The sequence below is a fragment of the Monodon monoceros genome, unplaced genomic scaffold (assembly GCF_005190385.1).
Source record: "Monodon monoceros isolate NGI ecotype Baffin Bay Population unplaced genomic scaffold, NGI_Narwhal_1 Super_Scaffold_15, whole genome shotgun sequence".
NCBI classification, from domain to species: Eukaryota; Metazoa; Chordata; class Mammalia; order Artiodactyla; family Monodontidae; genus Monodon; species Monodon monoceros.
Genome location: NW_021703771.1, coordinates 76,974,287 through 76,994,278, shown reverse-complemented (window position 1 = coordinate 76,994,278; position 19,992 = coordinate 76,974,287). Strand labels below are relative to the sequence as shown.

The 19,992-nt window shown below is 44.6% G+C and overlaps 1 protein-coding gene across 2 annotated transcripts in view; it reads right to left on the bottom strand.

The window, feature by feature from the left end:
- Positions 1 to 19,992, bottom strand: part of TIAM2 (T cell lymphoma invasion and metastasis 2) — a 111,960-nt gene that overhangs the window by 85,752 nt on the left and 6,216 nt on the right. For both annotated transcript variants that reach the window (XM_029223840.1, XM_029223841.1), the window contains 3 exons: positions 17,539 to 17,974; positions 12,174 to 12,346; positions 8,677 to 8,901 (listed from right to left, as the gene is read on the bottom strand). In XM_029223840.1, coding sequence (XP_029079673.1) covers positions 8,677 to 8,901; positions 12,174 to 12,346; positions 17,539 to 17,974 — 834 coding nt within the window. The remainder of the gene's footprint in view (positions 1 to 8,676; positions 8,902 to 12,173; positions 12,347 to 17,538; positions 17,975 to 19,992) is intronic.

The window sequence follows — 19,992 nt, the reverse complement described above, 5'->3', positions numbered from 1 at the left end:
TGTTCAAATGAGGATCTGTGGTTGGATAAGAAACAATGAAATATTTGATTTTTCTATCCACGGACTCACCAAAGTTGTAGAGAAGGATGTGGGAGAATATGCAAGTAAAAAGTCCAGTGGATTCAGGTGCTTGGGTTACTTAGAGGGAAGAGAGAGGTACAAAGGCCAGACCCACGAGCTCAGTACAGACGTTGTAATACTGGGGAAGTCTGTGGACACAGGCAATGAGCTTGCAAGGGAGTTAGGGTCGCCACACCCTCATTTCTCAGCAGAGAATACTGAGGCCCAGGGAGGAAAGTGACTTCACCAGGGCCACACAATAAGCCGGCCCCTCCAGGTTGGCCAAGGCCCAAAGCTGATCCTGATGGGAGCAACATGCAGAAACAAGCTTCAGTCGAGCACTTAGAACGCAGCCCCTGGTCCTCTCGCTCACAAGGTGGGTATCGTGCACTATCCAGTAATTACTTAGCAACTTGCAGTTAAATCTTCATCTGATTGTCAACTGCATTTCTACCCACAAATCCCCAGGTGTTCTACAGAGAAGATATAAGACTATCCACACTCTCATTTGGGTGAACAATCTTGCCTCTCAACTTCCTACCAGCTTTGATCTTCAAGTTCAGCCCCAATTTAATGTTAACTAAAAGGAAAGACATTTTATTTTTATCCCTTTATCCCTCAAAAGATGAGATAAGGATACATTTTTCTTAAATGAAAGGGAGAAATAGAAGACAGTTTTGTATCTATGATACATACCACCGCAGTAAATTTCAACCGTCCTCACCAAAATAGCAATATTATCCAACCTCACACTTATCAGGGAATTTCTGGAGATTTTTTCCTAATATGATCAAAAATGAAAATGCCCCAGATCAATTCCTTTAACCCCCCTTTTTCCTACATTCCACAAGTACTGATAATTGCCCCAGACATTTATTTCATCAGGACATGAAAATCAAAACTCAACTTCTATGGGGCTTGAGCTTTCATTTCTTTAATACCTGTGCACAAAACACAAAAATAACATGAATGAAGACAAGTCACGCAAAGGAAGTTTTCATTATCTTTCATTTGTAAAAGAAAAATTATCAACAAAAAATTAAGGAGGAAAACTCCCATTTTTAAGCACTGACACAAATGCAATGCAAAAGTTTCCTCTTTATTGCTAATATAGCTATATTTATTTAATGAGCTCAGAAAGGCTACGGTCTGCTCTGGAAAGTGGGAGGGGAAGGAGATGAAGGTTCATGCTAAAAATAACAGATGAATAAGTGATACATAAAAAAGATGACAAGTACATTCCTACCACACCCAAAACTCCTAGAAAACTATTTTCTGCCGTTTAGTCATTCGATCACAGTATTTGGCCATTTGTCCATTTCTAGGTTGGTCCTAAGAGATAATTCCTTTTTCCTTTCTGGCAGAGTAAGTTGAAAAACTCCCATGCAATATTTTCCAAGCACTAAAACCCACCTCCGCAGAAGAACCCAGCTAGTGACACAGGAGACACTGAAGCTCGCCGGTAGTTAGAATAACCAGCCACAGGTTTAGAAAATCAGTTTTGTTTCGTTCTTCCCTTTGAGATATAATTCACATGCTAGAAAATCCACTCACCGAGTGCATTCATAATAAATACATTTCCCATCAAATCAAGCTGAAAAACCCAAGTTATGAAAAGAAGTAAATTAAGGATTAATTTCTACTTTACACAAAACCATTCATCACATGGTCCCTTAGCAAGTGAAGCACAGTCTGATTCACTGAAGTCTTACTGAGAGGCTTGATTGGGTTAGGAGCACAGATTCGTGTTTAAGCTCTGCCACCTGACAGCTGTGTGACATTGGACCATTTCCCTCACCTCTCCCAGCGTCTAACCACTCATCCATCAGGTGGGTGACACAGACAAGTTGTCCGCACGGAGCTACTGCAGAATCATACAGGATCCTGGCCTGAGATAGGAGCCTTGAGAAGTAGACTCAGAAACCATGAGGACGGAGAGAAGAAGAGAGGATGTTCCTTGGGAAATGAAGGAGTGAAGCCTGAAGGAAAGTAGCCAGGAGCTGGTGAGGGGCTGGGGTGGGGACCAGCCCAGGGAAGAGGAAAGGAGACAGATGTGTCCACTCACTACGTGGAACCAAGTACCAGAGAAACAGACGGGGAGAAAGTTACCCACCCTTTGGGAGCTCTTATTTCATACTAGGAGCAACCTTATACACAAAGGGATAACTACACAACAATGCGTGAGATAAAGAGAGACCCTGAGAATTATGGGAATATAAAGAGGTGCCTGATGGCGAGGTGGGAAAGGGGGTCAAGGGCAGCTCCTTGGAGGAGCTAAATCCTTCATCACAGACAAGCAGGGGTGAGCCTGATGACAGGGGCAGGTGGGATAGGGCAGTTTGCATGTGTGGTCTACGTGGGTCCTCTCTGCCTGAGGGAAAACCCAAAGAGAGAAGTGGAACCTACAGGAAGTTTGGTGTTGTAGCTAAAGGTCGAGGTGGGGAGAGGTTGTCAGGGACTTTATCTTGTAAGCAATGGGGTCCACTGGGGAATTTTTAATCCTGGCAATCCCACGGTCAGATTTGCTTTTTAGATGCAAACCTCTCTGACCTTGTGCAGAAGAGGCATCTGAGGAAGGGCAAAACCGGCAGCCTCTGCAGCCTTACAGGGAAGAGAGAAGACAGTCCTGCTTACACCCCTCATCTCTCAGCACTTGCATACCGTGTGCTGAAAATTCAAACTGCCAGGGTGACCGCAGCATTTCAGAGTGCTCTGCCTTGGCTCGTGCTGACCCTTGGCCTGGAATTTCCTTCTCCATTCCTCTCCTGATTAACTCCTCATTCTTTAAGAAGCAATGCAGGCATCCCTCCTCCAGGAAGTCCTCCATGACTACACAGGAGGCTAAACTTCACGCGTGTCTTCCACAACACTCTGGAATATCATCTGCTCTGAATTCATTCTATTATGTTGAAATTATATGCTCAGCTGTCTGTCACTCTGCTAGACTGCGAGCACCCTGAGGGCAAAGACAGCATCTTCGAATTCCCAGTCTGCACCCTCGCCTGGCCCAGAGTCTGCACTTAGTAAACGTTCGCTGAACTAGACTGACTGTTAACCTCCTGCCCTCGGCCCATCCACCACGTCCCTGCGGCCTGCGGAAGGAAGGCTTGTCCTGGCCCAGCTCCTCCGTAATCTGGCCTTGTCTCCCTCAAACCCGCTTCTCGAAAACCCTCCGATGCTTTATTGCCCAAATGGCTTCCCCCACGCCTCTCAGATCACATCTTCCTCGAGGCTTTGTTCATTTTCTTTCCCTTCACCACAGTCTCCGATGATCTAAGTTCAATCCCTCCTCGTTATGATTTTCAAACTTGAATATTGAAACTGAAGCCTGCGGTGGTTCACAGAACCCAGCCAGTCCCAAACCCACCCGCTGCCAGTTTGCTCCTCCCAAGATACCACCTCCCTGCCCCCCACCTCCTCCCTCTCAGCCTCACTAACCCTGGGAAGTGAGAAAGGCCCAGAGAGTCGGGACGGGGAGGGCAGGCGGCTGGCCGGAGGCCAAGACCCGCCCAAGGGCGGGGAGGTTTTGTCCTCGTTCACTTGTTTAAAATAACAAACGGGAAGGAAAGGAAAGTACTAACTGGACTTAATTTACAGCTCTTTCTCCCTCAGGACTTCAAAAGGAATCCAACATGTGGACGGTCTGCTCCACGTTGGATATGCCCAAATGCAAGTTGCATCATCCTGTCCCAGAGTCGCCGCCCAGGGACAAGCCCGTACGATGGCCACTTTTAGGCAAAGCATGTCTCTACACACAGCGGTATGAAACTCAGCCGTTACTACTGTGATAGTGTCTTTTTATCTGGAAAGGGCATTGACAAGGAACTCCTCTGCCTCAGCACTTCCAAGAAAGCCTGTTCCAGAGACTTCCCTCTCACGTGATGTAACATGCACTGTCATTTCAGCTGTTACAAGGCTGTAAGTGAATATCTGAGTTTCTTGGGATCTCCGGGGGAAAGCGCTACGTAAATATTTTCTATTATGTAAAATAAAATATAGTGAAGTTGAGATTTTTAAATGGTAACTGGATAAAGCACAGCTCAGTACTGTGGAGAAAACTATATACTTATGGGATATGTAGGAGATCAGGTTCTTACTGATCTTGATTGGTAAATACCTTTGCCTTCGTAGCGTCACAGAACATTCTCTAGTCCAAAACCATCTCATAAAAGCAATTCTAAGCATGTGCTTGTTTCCCCCCTTAATGCTTCATACCCTCTGTGTCTGCAAGTAAAGAGCAAACAGCTCTCTTCACAACCATCTGGCAAAAGTTAAAGACAGTGGGTATAGCAAATATAACTCATGTTACCCACCGCAAGTCTTCTGGGAAAACATAGATAAATTACAACCTTAACAATTGCCAATATGGTAAGGAGAATATTTTCAGGTGGAATGTCTAAAGATCAACCCAAATTGTTTCTTACCAGACATTCAGAAGTGTAATATGAGAAGGTGAATGTGTGCAGGGGCAGGGAGTAGGGGAAGGGGTGAGAGCAAGGGGGAGGGGGTGGGGAGAAGTGAAATGAAAAAACAGCAGTATTAGGACAGTGTGCTTAAAATAACTGATGTAATGATTCTGTCAAAGAATGCATAATGGGCCACTAGTAATAATTACCCTTTCTTTAAAAAAGCTTCTCTTGGTACATCCCTGGTGGCACAGTGCTTGAGAATCCTCCTGCCAGTGCAGGGGGCACGGGTTTGAGCCCTGGTCCGGGAAGATCCCACGTGCTGCGAAGCAACTAAGCCCGTGCACCACGACTACTGAGCCTGCGCTCTAGAGCCCGTGAGCCACAACTACTGAGCCCACGTGCCACAACTACTGAAGCCTGCATGCCTAGAGCCCGTGCTCCAAAACAAGAGAAGCCACCGCAATGAGAAGCCCACGCACCGCAACAAAGAGTAGCCTCCGCTCGCTGCAACTAGAGAAAGCCTGCGCGAAGCAGCAAAAACCCAACGCAGTCAAAAAATTAAAATAATTAATTAAATTTAATTTAAAAAAAGCTTCTCTTCAGGCCAACCGACCACCCTAGACCCTTGGATTTGTGTAGGGATTTATGTGAAAGTAATTCCCCCCTCCCAAGAGAGAACAGCACCACTTTTGACATCATAAATTAAGCATTTACCAACTATGAAAAAAGAAATAAAGTTACATTTAATGAAAATTTAAATTTTTAAAAAATGTTTGCTTGGACTTCTTGTGGCCATAAAGAGAGAAAGAAAAAGGAGGGGGTGGAATAAAAGGCCAGGAGCATCTCAGTGTTGCCCAGTTTCCCTTTTCTCTCCCTGGACCTAAACATTTGACAACACACAAGGACCTGAAAACTCCAAGCTGGGCATCCCCTCCACTGGACTAAAGTATGACTTTGAATTTAAATTTTAGAGAGCCAGTAAAAGCTAAAACCATACCTTTTCCCACTACAATCAATATGAAATTTTTAATTGGGGCACCTGAATCCATGCATTGCATCTCTGATGACAGACTTTCGGATCCTGGAAATTCAGGACCCCAAGGGAGACGTAGTACAGAGAAAATGCAGGAAAAGCTATTTCTCCTTCTCAAGCTTTTTGATTTGTCGTGTAAAGGTGACACAGCATCACATCGCTACAGGCCCCAGACAGAAAGCTGCGCGGTCGGGACCTGTCTCAAGACTGGCCCCCTTCTCAGACATGAACAGGGTGAGGCTTCTGGGCAGAAGCAGGCCAAGGGCAGAGACGTGTCTGTCTCCAGAAGCTGTGTCCTTGTCAAAACCCCCCAAACCCTTCCACTCCCTCTATTCTCCTTGGCAGTTTCAACTTCCCTTTCAGTTCCTCGGAAACACTATTTTGTAGTTTGTTAGCTGGCACTCCTGAAATAAATAGCATATTCTGTTTCAATTCAGGAGCATAGGAAACTATCCTTAATATTCTATAAAATTAGAGAAAATGAGGTACTCTGAAAAACATTTTCCATATAAATTGTTAAACTTCTGCTGTGCTACTCTGGGCCAGGCCTTCATAACTGCACATCCAGATCAGAGCCTTTCCACCACCCAACACTTTTCCCTACTTCAATTTGCCCCTCACCAGCATCACCACCGCCAAGCCACTGCCAGATTAATCTTCCAAAGATAATGCATTCATCACGATTTTCGTCCCAACTTAAAAACCTATATTCCTCCCTTAGATCTAGAGCCTATAATAAACCTTATATCCCAGGGTTATTTTTTTTTTTATTTTTTAATTTTTTTGCAGTACGCGGGCCTCTCACTGTTGTGGCCTCTCCCATTGCGGAGCACAGGATCTGGACGCGCAGGCCCAGCGGCCATGGCTCACGGGCCCAGCCGTTCCGCGGCATGTGGGATCTTCCCGGACCGGGGCACGAACCCGTGTCCCCTGGATCGGCAGGCGGACTCTCAACCACTGCGCCACCAGGGAAGCCCTATCCCAGGGTTATTTTTAAGACCCTGAGAAAGCCGCACCAGTACCTGTCCCACCAAACCACCAGCTATTCATCACTTCTTAGCCCACACCTCTGCTCCCACGTGCTCAGGAGCCTCAAGCAACCACTGTTACTCCAACAGTTGACCCTTGAACAGTAAGGATTTGAACTGCACGGGTCCGCTTATATGCAGATTTTTTTAAAGTAAATACTACATACTACAGTACCACACGATCGTGGTTGGCTGAATACAGAGGGCCAACTATAAGTTATACACTGGAGGGTTGGAGCCCCTAATCCTTGTGCTATTCAAAGGTCAACTATACCTCCAAACTGTCCTACCATGCACCCCACTCTCCTCCCAGCCTGGATCAGCTTTCATACCAACATACCTCTTACCAATTTTTTAAGGCCATATTCTTCCAGGAAGTCTCCTCCATCTCCTCTAGATCACAGCACAGCTCAACCCCTGATGCCTCATAGCATTTGATGACTATGCTAGTTGGTACTAACTTATACCATTCTAGAATATTCTTCAGTTTCATGTTTATGAGGCCTGCTTTCTAACTAAATAATATATTTTTTAGAAACAGGGTCCATATTTTATAATTATTTTTATATTTTGAAGCTATAGGCATCTGTTAGGTATGTCGATATCTGAAGATGGACAAATAAGCGAGAGGGAAGAATTGGGAAGGGAGAAAGATGACACAGGATATCAGAAAAGGAGAAGGCAATGATGGATCCAGGTATCAGCAGAAGATCTGCCTCAACTGTGCCATCATTTAGAAATACTTGATGAAGGGGCAAGAGATGGGAATTACTTGGTTATTTTGCTATTGCCAATTGGTAAATCCCAAATTCTTAAGTGTAACACAAATATAACACTTGAATGCATGCCTTTCATCAGTTTCTTATTTACAGCCAGAAATTTCTTTCTATACATTCTAAGTTCTTCATATATATGCAGGCAGAAAAAAAAATTCCAAGCAAGGTTAAATATTCAAACACAAATAGAAGATTGATAATGTACTGTTTGATTTGTGATTTAAGTCAAACGCTATAGGGAAAATTCTTTTCTGATGGGGTGTCCAAATTGTTGTATTGCCATGGAACTTTTTTTAAAGAACCTGGTCTCTCTATAATAATTTACAAAGTAAAAAGTATGAAAAATTCAGGAACACGCCAACCCATCTTCGCCCTATCCCTCTTTAAGTTCCCAAATCATCTGACACTGATTTTGCAGGGACTGTAGTGGATACTGTTGAGCACCACCAGACCTCCCTTTCAAGACAGAGGCATTCTTTCCCTTAGCTGCTCATGGCGCAAGAATGGGAACCCGCCTCCTCTGAAGGCAGCTGCTTTGACCAGTAGACATGGCACGACACGACGTGCCTCACTGGAAGCAAGCAATTCTGAATGGCCACCCCAGCTCCCAAGCCCCCTGTAGGCTCAGCTCAACACAATTCAACGAGTCCCTCCTTAATCACGCTCCCTCACTCCCTTACTCCTGAGAACGGTCCTAATAAAACTCCTCACATGCAAATCTCTACCTCAGTGTGTTTCCCAGGGAAACTGAATGAAGAGAGGGGTGCTAGAAATTTCACCGACACTTGTGTAAGTGCTCAGGCTGTCTGAGTAAAGGAAAATAGAAACTAAGCTTCTCCCTCTCCTCTAAAATGCAAACAGCATATAAAGTAGCTGTTTAATTATTATGTGAATGTGGAGACAGGCCAAAGAAAGCATCTTCCTTAGCATCTTATCTGTTATAAACAGAAAAAACAAACCAAAAAATCAGTGGTTTTTTTCTAATCCACAGACACAGGAATAGCTGTATTACACCAAGCTACTCTTTCACAGCCATCTTCTGTATTAGAATCGTATGTGTCTAATCTTCCAACAGTTTTATCACATACATTTTGTTACGAAAGTGCCAATGTATGAGAGAATCATCCAGGCAAGGAGCTACTCAACACGAGGGAACAAGATGGTCACAAAATGTCCCAGTGCACATATACAGCCACCAAAGGCTGCAAAGCACATCACATCCCTCATATGACAAAAGTGCAGCCATTAAGTACTTGAACCAAAAAGCCACAGAAACTACTCCCCGCAGAGGTGTAGGAACCGGTTCCCCCATCTGAGTGTGCCCTGAGTGACATAAGCAATGGGAGGAAACACGTGTAAGTAACCTGTACCTGGTTTTCTATGGCTTTCCGGTTCTTTGGGTCGCTCACCACGGACAGCTGTAACTCCGCCATCTTCTTCATCTTGCTGTCCATATCTATCTTCTGAACGAGGTTTCTGGTCTGGTTCTTCAGCAGCCGAACTGTGTCCTCTTTGCCGTGCTTCTTTGCAAAAAGGGATGCGCAGGCCGAGTGGATGGCAGTGACCCAGTTCTCCAGATCTGTCTGGCTGGTGGCCTAAACACGGGGAAAAAAGCAATTTGGAATTGTTTCACCACAAAAGTGTTCTCCAAAGTGTCAGGCTGGGCTTGAATGTGTAAAACCCCAAAGTACCTTCGCTTCATAAAAACTGTTTAATTTTAAAAACACACACTCAGGGCTTCCCTGGTGGCGCAGTGGTTGAGAGTCCGCCTGCCAATGCAGGGGACACGGGTTCGTGCCCCGGTCCGCGGAGCGGCCGGGCCCATGAGCCATGGCCGCTGAGCCTGCGCGTCCGGAGCCTGGGCTCCACAACGAGAGAGGCAACAACGGTGAGAGGCCCGCGTACCGCAAAAAAAAAAAACAAAAAAAAACCACACTCAACACAGGTCCACAGGCTTCCTTTGCTCCAGAGGGCCTGTGAGAACATCGAGGGTGACACATGGCCCCAGATAGAACGGGAAGACAAGCTACTGACAGAATCAAGGTGTACACCAGCAATAGGGGAGTAATAAGAAAACTAGGGTATATCCATGCAGCGTGCATCACGCTGCTCTCTAAAAAGCGGTTTATCGCCATAATTTTAATACGATGAGAAAATATTAGGACTAAATGGTTACATTGTGAAGCGTGGATATGAAATTTCATCTATGGTATGGACTCAATTATGGAAAATAACAATAAAAGAACATTTCGGGGAGGACACAATAATATTAAAATAGTCGTCTGTGAATACTGGGAATATGGATAGTTGTTTTCTTTTTCTACCCTTCAGTACCTTCAGACACAATGACCATATAGTATTTTCATATAAGAATATTTTATTTTATAAACAGTAAAGAAGGTCTGAACAAAGCAGAATGGGCAAAGATGTATGATTCTAAGCAGGCTGAAACGCACGTTCAGTTTCCCCTGATGCCCAGAAATAACCACACACGTTCACACCACGAGGTTAATCCTCCAATGACCTGGGGGATCGTACAATGGGAACTACTGGGAAAATTTCTTAAAAACTAAGGATATTTATCCTGAATCACAAAATAAAATATTTATTTCATACCTCCCCCTAAGTCCATGCAGATTTAATCCAATGTATTTACCTTTCCTACAATTCATATGAACACCAGTTTGTTACTTTGCTTTAAAGCACCACAGAAAGTTCAAGCAAACCTTTCTGTTAAAAGAAGGAAAATCAAACTCTTTTCAGTCAGGCCAGGTGGAGGACAGCAATAAGGCTAGGGGCCCAGGGCCTTTACCAGGTTAGCGCTGGGAAATCCTATTGCCCAAAACACTTCACACAATTCTAGATTCCAAAGAATCTAGAATCAAAGGGGCCCAAAACAACTATATTGTTCTACAGGGGCCCTGGGGGCAGCCAGGACCAAGTTTATCAGAGACCTGAATCGAGGACCTAGGAGGTTTTCCATGAAGCTTCCAGCCACATAGAATCTATAGCTCACGTTGTGTCTACACCCAGTACTGGGTTTGGATTCGGAGGCATTTCAGAAGCACACTTCACTTCCTGGCTCTCACCCCCATTTCTCTGGAGTTAATTCACAATAACAACAGTCATAATAGTTAGAATTTCTTTAGCACTTAACACACACCTAATCATACTGTTTACCCTTAAAACAATCCTAGAAGCTATTATTATCCTACGGTTGAAGGGTTTGAAGCTCAGAGAAGTTCAGTTAAGTGTTGCAAGATGATTGCAGACTCAACAAGAGCACCAGGACCCACAGCTCAGCCTGACCCTGCCTTTGCTAGAAAGATTCTAAGAATCACAACAGTAGATAACCTGAATCTTACGTCCTAAGACCACCTCCACAGGGTAATGAGACCCTATAGTATTTGTCAATGAGGGTTTTCCTAAAAAGCTTCTTCACTTCCACTGGGATTCCTGGGAAGAACTTAAGCCTCTACTGTCCATTTTCTCTGGGTTTTCACTTAAAAACTTCCACTCTGGGAACTTCGGATCTTCTACTCACTAGATCACGGACTAGTCCAGAACAGGACGGTAATTTTTCTCTCTTTGTATCCTGAAGAGCAGCCCAGGGGCTACAGCTTGGCATTTCAGGGGCAGGCATCCAAGAAGTGCTCGCTGGATGAATGGCTGCATTTCCAGCGACCCTGCGGCACCTGGCAGTCAGCAGAGGCCAATTTTCTTGCTTAAACCTTAATCCAAAGTCTGACAGCTTTTAGTCTATTTCAAATTGCTAAGTTGTGCCTCTTAATTCTGGTCCTTCTCATCCTAGCAGGACACAAGCCATCGCCTCCACCCTCCATTTAGAAAGCTCAGCAGATGGGCATCATCAGAAAATCTACAAACAACAAATGCTGGAGAGGGTGTGGAGAAAAGGGAACCCTCCTGCACTGCTGGTGGGAATGTAAATTGATACAGCCACTATGGAGAACAGTATGGAGGTTCCTTAAGAAAACTAAAAACAGAATTACCATACGACCCAGCAATCCCACTATTGGGCATATACCCAGAGAAAACCATAATTCAAAAAGACACATGCACCCCAATGTTCACTGCAGCTCTATTTACAATAGCCAGGTTATGAAAGCAACTTAAATGCCCATCGACAGATGAATGGATAAAGAAGGTGTGGTACATATATACAGTGGAATATTATTCAGCCATTAAAAAGGAACGAAATTGGGTCATTTGTAGAGACATGGTTGGATCTACAGACTGTCATACAGAGTGAAGTAAGTCAGAAAGAGAAAAACAGGACTTCCCTGGTGGCGCAGTGGTTAAAAATCCACCCACCAATGCAGGGGACACGGGTTCGAGCCCTGGTCCGAGAAGATCCCACATGCCGCAGAGCAACTAAGCCCGTGCGCCACAACTACTGAGCCTGTGCTCTAGAGCCTGTGAGCCACAACTACCAAAGCCCGCGCGCCTAGAGCCCGTGCTCTGCAACAAGAGAAGCCACCGCAATGAGAAGCCCATGCACCACAGTGAAGAGTAGCCCGCGCTCGCCACAACTAGAGAAAGCCCACGTGCGGCAACGAAGACCCAATGCAGCCAAAAATAAATAAATTTATTTTTTTTTAAAAAAGAGAGAAACAGATATCGTATATTAACGTATATATGTGGAATCTAGGAAAATGGTACAGATGAACCGGTTTGCAAGGCAGAAATAGACACAGATGTAGAGAACAAACATATGGACACCAAGGGGGGAAAGTGGTGGGAGGGGTGGTGGTGGGGAATGAACTGGGAGATTGGGATTGACATGGATACACTGATACGTATAAAATAGATAACTAATAAAAAGTAAAAAAAGAAAACTCGGCAGTACCTGGAAAAGGTAGACATCTCCAAAGGAGTTGCTGAGGCAGAAGACATTTTCCTTCTTAGGATGTTCTGGGACGGCCTGCACTATGCTGTCTTCTGCAAACAGGGCACACCGAGGGGCACTACTCTGATCCATGGAATTCTTCCCGTAGGTCTCATAAAACAGCAGGGTGCATCCTGTGAAAGAGAGAAGCACTGTCCTTATCACATGTCCCGAGGATCTATCCAGGAAAGGAATGAGAAGTAAAGGATACAGACAGGCAGAAGGAAGGAAGGAAGGGGAAGGGAAGGAGGGAGGAAAACAAAGAGAGAGAGAGACAGAAAAAAAAGATGAGAAAATAAAAGAAAAAGGAAAGGAAAGAAAAGAAAAGAAAAGAAAAGAAAAGAAAAAAGAAAATGACTGAATGAGACTATTTATCATAAAAGGAATTTTGGTATCTAAATTATGCCTAGTTGTGTTAGCATCAACCCAGATGAAAATGAGATGTTTCTTGTAAAGGTAATAATGGTGATAACAATACCAAGCATTTATTGTTGCTTACTCTGTGTCAGGAATTCTTCTAAGTATTTCACGTGCTCTGGCTTATATGGTGCCCAAAGCAGCCTTAGAAGGCAGGCGCAGTTATTAGTCCCATTTTACAGATGGAAAGCCTGAGAGTTTACACCACTTTGCAGGTCCCACAGCTGGACTGCAGTGGAGCAGGATCCGAACCCAGGCACCCTGGCTGCAGAGCGCCTCCTTCATAACCACAGCACCACACTTCTTAGGAGATCTAAACGCAGGAGACGGAATAAAACCCCGTATCCATTAACTAAGCGAACTTCTACACTTAAAATGTGGGGTCACAAGAAACTGAGTTCTCCTGGGGCACTTTGCCATTTATGAGAAAGTACCCAGTTTATTCTCCAAATGCCACATAGAATAACTTAATTTTAATATATTCTCTTATCTCACAGTGATAGGAAATATTACTACCATCTTGCTAATTTAGACTGAGAGGAAAATGAAGCTACATGTCCCTGTATTTTAAAACATTACCCTAAAGTGCCGCTACATATGCTTGCAGGTACATAGCTTTCCCCTAATAAGCTAATAAGATATTCTAGGCAGAAGTTACTAGGAATCTGTTTTGATAATTCGATAGGAGTGCTTTCTAATGAGACGTAATTTCCCGGACCGGGGCACGAACCCGTGTCCCCTGCATCGGCAGGCGGACTCTCAACCACTGAGCCACCAGGGAAGCCCATGGGACATAATTTTTAAGCAAATTCTAAAATACTCACAAGTATGTTTACTTGTTGAATATCCCTTAAAACCTTCAACCAATCAACATTTCTGAGCACTTCTCACGTGCTGGTAAGTGATATGGTACCATCATGATATGGGCACCATCCCTTGCTTTGAAAATATTGGGCTGGCCGAAAAGTTCATTCCGGTTTCCCCATAAGGTGTTACGGAAAAACCCAAATGAACCTTTTGGCCAACGCAATACGTTTCACACTGACAGTTAATGAAGCAGTAGTCTGCTTTCCCCTGCACTGTAAATGGATGGGGTCCACTTCATGGCTGCTTTACCCTACTACATTATGAGCCTTCATTCATAAAAGTTTACATGTTTTGAAAACTATCTCACTCTTACCAGTTTCACTTCTTCCCTTGAAAACAGATCTTAATTTGGACAAACAAGTTTATATAATGGAGCCCAGCATAGCACAGAAGCCAGGATCAAAAACGCAGGACCCTAGCTCAGGACAGCACTTTCTCCCTCCATGGTACTTTCTGATCTCAAGAAGCACTGAGCGATCTCTCCTCCCACAATCAAAACTCACCCAAACACAGAAGCTGTGAGAGCCTCTTAGAACAAGGGAAAGGAGCAAGAGGTTTATGGCCAGAGCTACTGCAGCAGGTCTGAGCCTGTCTTTTCTTCCAGCCACTAACGGACTTAGAAACAATCCCCAAGTCTTTCCATCAGGAAAAGCCTGTGCGACATCCCATGACCATGGGACCCGAGGACAACAGAGCAACACCAGCTCCACCCAACTCCCAATTCTTTCCAAAGGGTTAATGTTCACTTCCCAGCGCCCCTAACACTGAGCTCCCAGGGGCGGTGGTTTGAATCGCAGCATCTAGAGGAAATGAACGCAATCTTGGGCAGACGCCAGAACAGTGCCAACCCTAACATCCCCCTACGCCCCACCGTGACAGCATGCAGCTCTCCCGTGGAAGCGTGAAACCAAAACAGGCCATTTCGCTTTAGAACCAGACCAGTATGTCAAACAATTTGCAGAATTCTGTTGCTATCGAGTTTAAGGAACAGGAAATCAGTCGTAAGTCTGTTACATCGAGTTTAACTTAATCTGCATCTCTGACGCGGGGGCAATGAGGCTGATGTAAAGGCGCTGCGCGCCCAGGTCAGCAGAGCCTCCTGTGCCCACCCCCCCCCCCCATGCTGTGGCCGTCAGCCCCGCCCCCTCCCCCCCCCCCCCCCCCCAAGGAGCTGGTGTCAGCCTGGGCAGTTGTCAGTGGAAACAAAAAGAGGAAACAGATCAGGACAGCACTGGAAGCAGGAGAGGCTGTATTACTAGAAATATCACCAGTGAAAGGAGAGAAATTAGTCTCGGTCTCCCTTCAAATCCACCTTCTCAACCCACACTCATCCGTCCTTCCCTGTCACAGGCAGAATGACCAGCTTCTTAAACTTACTTTATGAACACCCCTCCTGACCTCGGTTATGTATTGTGTGTTTTGAGGGACAGCTTTAACCCCCTTGCCAACTATTCTGCCCAGGAAGTTCCCTGTGAACCACACGAAAATCCACTCATTGGAAAAGACAGATGGAAAGCAGAATTACCCTTGTTAAAAATTTATTACATCCTCCGAACCCTAAAAAACATTTGCGCCCTTAGCATACCTATACATTCGATGTAGGTGGGCAACCAGATGGTTGGCTGATAGCTGCTGTCTCTGAAAAACACTGTTTCTACTTTAGTTACATAGAAACTCCAAGGATAATTTTAAAATTCTGCTTAAATGTACGTGTGTGTGTGTGTATATATACACATATATGTTTTTAACTATGATTAAATGAAACAGTTAAGTCCAAATATTACAACTTGGATTCAAAGCCAAGAAAGTTGAATTCAACATATTGAATTCCCAGAGGAAAGAGGTGTAGAAAACCACATGGAAAAGGTTATGCTGGGAAAAAAACATCTCTATCCCATGCCTTTCCTTGGCTGCAAAGGAAACAAAGGGATGTGTGCTTTATAACATTTACCCCTACAAAGCACCCTTTATCCACGGGTCTTCAAGTGTTTAACCAGCAAGGGCCCAGGAAGGACTGTGGGTCTTGCAATCATCAGAGACAAGTCAGGACCATCCCTGCCCCCGAAGTCGGCAACCAGAAGTTCCCCGGGGAAGCTGCCAGGATGGAGGACAGGGTCCTGGAGACACCCTCTCCCAAACTTCAGTGATCTCTGCCTGAACTTCCCCCAGGAAGCCTCCAACACTCTGGCGTTGCACAAATGTCTCCAGTAGCAGGGAACTCAGGAAGAGGCAGTGGGTTTGTTTGGTTTTTTTCTGTTGTATTTTTTACATTAATTCACAATCAGCTTGTCTTCCATTTATTAGTCCTATCCCAACCTCAGATGAACCAGAATAAATTCAGTGTCTCTTTTACAAGACTGACACATCCTATGCATGACACATTCTAGAATACAGTGCACCCATTCTAAATACCGCACGAATGGGATGCAGCTTCAGGCTTTGAGTCACAAACAATTCCAGACGCTCATTCCCCTGAGGGGACATTTAACACTCCCCTCTTCAGCTGGAACTTTTACAAGACCCACTGGCTCGTTTATGAACAAGTCTCCTGCAATATCCTGCCCCTAAGGAGAGAAACGGCCAACTCTGACCAGGGCAGAGGCAGGGGGGAATGATGGAGCTGCAGACGACATGACACCTCTAATGATGTAGCCAACAACCATGTGCCCTCTTTAAATCATATTTACTTTCATTTTAGCCTCATCACAGTGGAAACCCTCTGTGAATGGCCTGCAAATCAAACCCTCAAATCTTTTTCACTTGGAATACTTTGCGGCTATACCTCCCTATCCTGTACTTGGGTAGCTCTTTGGTTATTAAACCTTAAAGCATCACTTATCCCTTCAAAATGTTATCTTGCTGGATTTGACCCATAATTCCAACCTTCCAAATCTCTTCCGTCATCCAGTAGAAAACCCCGCCTCTCCAGTACACCCAAGCTGGGTAAGCTCTTTGCCCTCCTCAGCCACAAGGTATCGCAAGGATCCAAATGCAGAAGTTGGAAAAGAGGACTGCATCCGTGTGGGATGCTGGGTCTTGGGTTGTATAAACCCTCCAGTTTGCTAGGGAAAGGAGATGAGATGCCTTCGTGGGTGCACCTTGCCCAGAGAGGGGCTTCTGGGTAATTATGAATTAACGCCAGCTCCCCAAGGCTCACGATTGCTAAATACGGGGAGCGCCGCAGACAGCTCCGGGCCTCCCACACTCGCTGCGTGCAGACGTGATTTCTGTTCCTGCCTTCTCCCGTGACAAGGAAGGGTGGTGGCCGCTAATGAGGTTTGACTTTGCGCACCACACCAGGTTCCGCTGACAAAGAGTCACAGGACAGCTGTGAAGAAACGCCGGAGGCTGTGGGGCTGCTCTGTGTTCACATCTGTATAAATCAACATGATGCTGACTCAGAGCCTTAGATCACTTCAAATGATCTATCCATCCACCATGAGCGAGGCGATTATAATTTTTTAAATGGCAATGCTTGTGAGAAAACGTTATCGTCTTAACAAAGCAAATGCTTTCTCCTATTTCCTCTGCATCAAAAAAAGAAGGAAAAAAAAGCATTTGTTGGTGACGACAATTAGACTCTCAGTTCATAAAGGCGAGGTGACACAGATCAAATAATGCAGATGAAATTCTTAGTTGTACAAGCTGGGAAGGATACCTCTTTGGAGTTTTGAACACGCACAGAAATTCATGATCTGTATTCCAAATAACTAAACTACGTTTGGTAACTTATTTGGGGCTCCCCTCCCACCCCCAGATGCAGGAAAAGTATTAAAAGAATGGTACAGAAATACCTATAAAATAATGAGCAATAGTTATTAAATTCAATCATTCCTTATGAGAATGAATAATGTATACGAATGTTAAGTGAGGCATATTATACAGGTTTGAGAAGGTATTTGTAGGAAAGCAGGCTGGTAGATTCTGGATCAGATGCCTTCACGTGAACTCAGGTCAACACCGCACTCACTGACACTTCCTAGGAAAGAGGACAGCGGAGGAAAGGACCCCAGGGGCTCTCTGGGTGGTGACGATCACTTACCTTTAAGTGTCACCCAGTACTGTTTCCATTTCCTCCGAGCCACCAGCTCCAGCTTCCTTTCCTTCTGCAGAGTGACGAGGGGTTTGAAGAAGAGCCACCCGGCTTTGCGCACCACCCCCTGTTCCTTCTCAAAGAGCAGGTCCAGTTGCTCCAAAGAGCTGAGCGAATCGCTGCTGGATTCGGCGGTCTCTGTGGACGTTTCGAGGTTCTCCGTGTTGGTCCTGCTCATTTCCAGCTCTCGCATGAAATTCTCGTAAATGTTCTGTTGGAGGGGATCGCTGCCAATCGCGTGAGCGGATTCGCTTCTGTGGGACAGGATCTGAGCCGAGCCCCCTGACCATAGGGATGCAGATGCCTGGGAGGGCCCCTGCACGTCCACATTCAGCCCATCCGAGCGACTGTCAAAGTAGTCACTGCCCTCCTTGGATCTCGGCTCCTGTGAGCAACACAGATGACCACCCGTCAGAGGTTACATATGACCAAAACACCCCTTCCCCAATACGGCATACGTGTTCATAGTGTGGTTTGCTAATACTACTGCTGCAAAGCAAGATTCTTTTTTTTTTTTTCTAATGCATCTTTAACCATCAAGTCTGCAAATCAGAAAGAATTATAGAAACAGTATTGCTCAACCCAACGTATAGCCTGTGGAATCAATGCTTAAAAAATGTAAACCAAATAACCCTGACTGTCCTAAATCGAACCCACAGTTAGCATCAAACAATGAACTAGTATATGCAAAACACACTAGCGAAGATTTCTGGACTGATACTTCTTTGCTAATTGAGAATCAGTATCTTCCGGGAAAGAATTCATGTTCTTGCAGTCTTGTTTTTCTTCTGGATCATTTTTTAAGCTAAATTAGACAAGCACTAGTTCCAGACTCAAGGAGGGTGTGGTTTATACAAACTTTTCTTCCCCTCCCCACAGTGAACAGTCTCAGCTTCTCACCCCCTTCAAAGGTCTAGACACTGAGATCTCTAGCACCGTATTTTCCCTCTTTGGACAGTGAAAACCACGCACCTGGGGTTCCTTATCCACAAAGGGTAGTGGTTACCAACTGTAGCTTTTACTTCGTAACAAATATTTTTTACTTTGGAATTCTCTCATGAAAGGAATGTACTATTAATTCATTCACATCGTTTTATTTGAACACCTATTTTAAGCACTGGCAATACCAAAGCATGATTCTTTAATATTTATTCTGCCGCAAAATCAGACACAGGCAGTTCTAAATAAAATTAATATTTATTCTAATAACTGCTACCCCCCTTAGGACAACATGCACTGAACAGTGAGTTGGCCACGTACAGAGATGAAAACACAAAGGCTTCCTCTAACGTCTAGATTAGAAGTCTAGACATTCAAGAAGAATAACTTGCACAGAGGCCATTCATTGGTCAATAGCAGTAAGGAAATTTTTCAGCAGAAAGTGAGCTAATTTATGACTTAAAAGACACTGACATTCCAAACTTACAGCTTAAATTAAGGTAACTCTGCAGAGAGACTCTAATACTCATCTACTCAGAGGCTAGTGGGTTTTCCTTCTCCATTAAAATAAAAAGGAGGGAAAACAGGATCAAGGACCATTGACCAAAGACCTTATTTTGAATATTCCCCTGTGTGGAGGGGCTTTCTTTTCAGAAACTTCATCCAGAAATCGAGTCGCAATTAGTTGCTATCTTCTGCAGGAAAATCATCAATAGAAAAGTGCTTCTAAACACCCAAGGGCTACAAGCAACTGAGCCCCAAACATAGCTGTTACTAATGAAAATATTATCTTCCGCTCTGTTTATACTATGCCCCATAATCAGATTTATTTATACACTGATGCTTATGCAAGAACAGAGCAAATAAGCCAGCTGTGGTGAGTCACTTGGACAGGAAACTTTCAACATAGTTTAGGGGTTTTTTTTTTTTTTTCAATTGTCACTTTGTTGCTCTTCAAAAGTTCTTAGGAGATGAAGGAATACTTCTCATTTAGCTAGTATTGACATTATTTCAGCTATAAATAGGAGTCTCTGACTCACAGCCCCAAAACACTGGGATTGCCTCTGGTACCCAGCTAGAGCTATAATGGGGTGTTTCAAACCAAGCAGAGCCCTGCCAGAGAAAGGCATCAAGTGGCAAACTTAAATGTAACCCGTTAGTACTCCTGACACTGTTCCTCATAAGAGGGAGACTTAAAGTCACAACGCTAACTTTTAAATGTTCAACTGGAGCTACGCAACACAAATCTTCCTCCTTGACAAATGGAGAAAGATCGCATTTTAGCATCCATAACTGATTCTTATACACAGACATGAACTTTCCTGGTCTCTAATAAATTTGTAAAGCTTCCCATCTAGAATCCTAATAGCTAGTGACTCATTTTCAGGCTAATAGGAAGGAAGGAAGGAAGGAAGGAAGGAGAGGGAGGGAGGGAGGGAGGGAGGGAGGGAGGGAGGGAGGGAG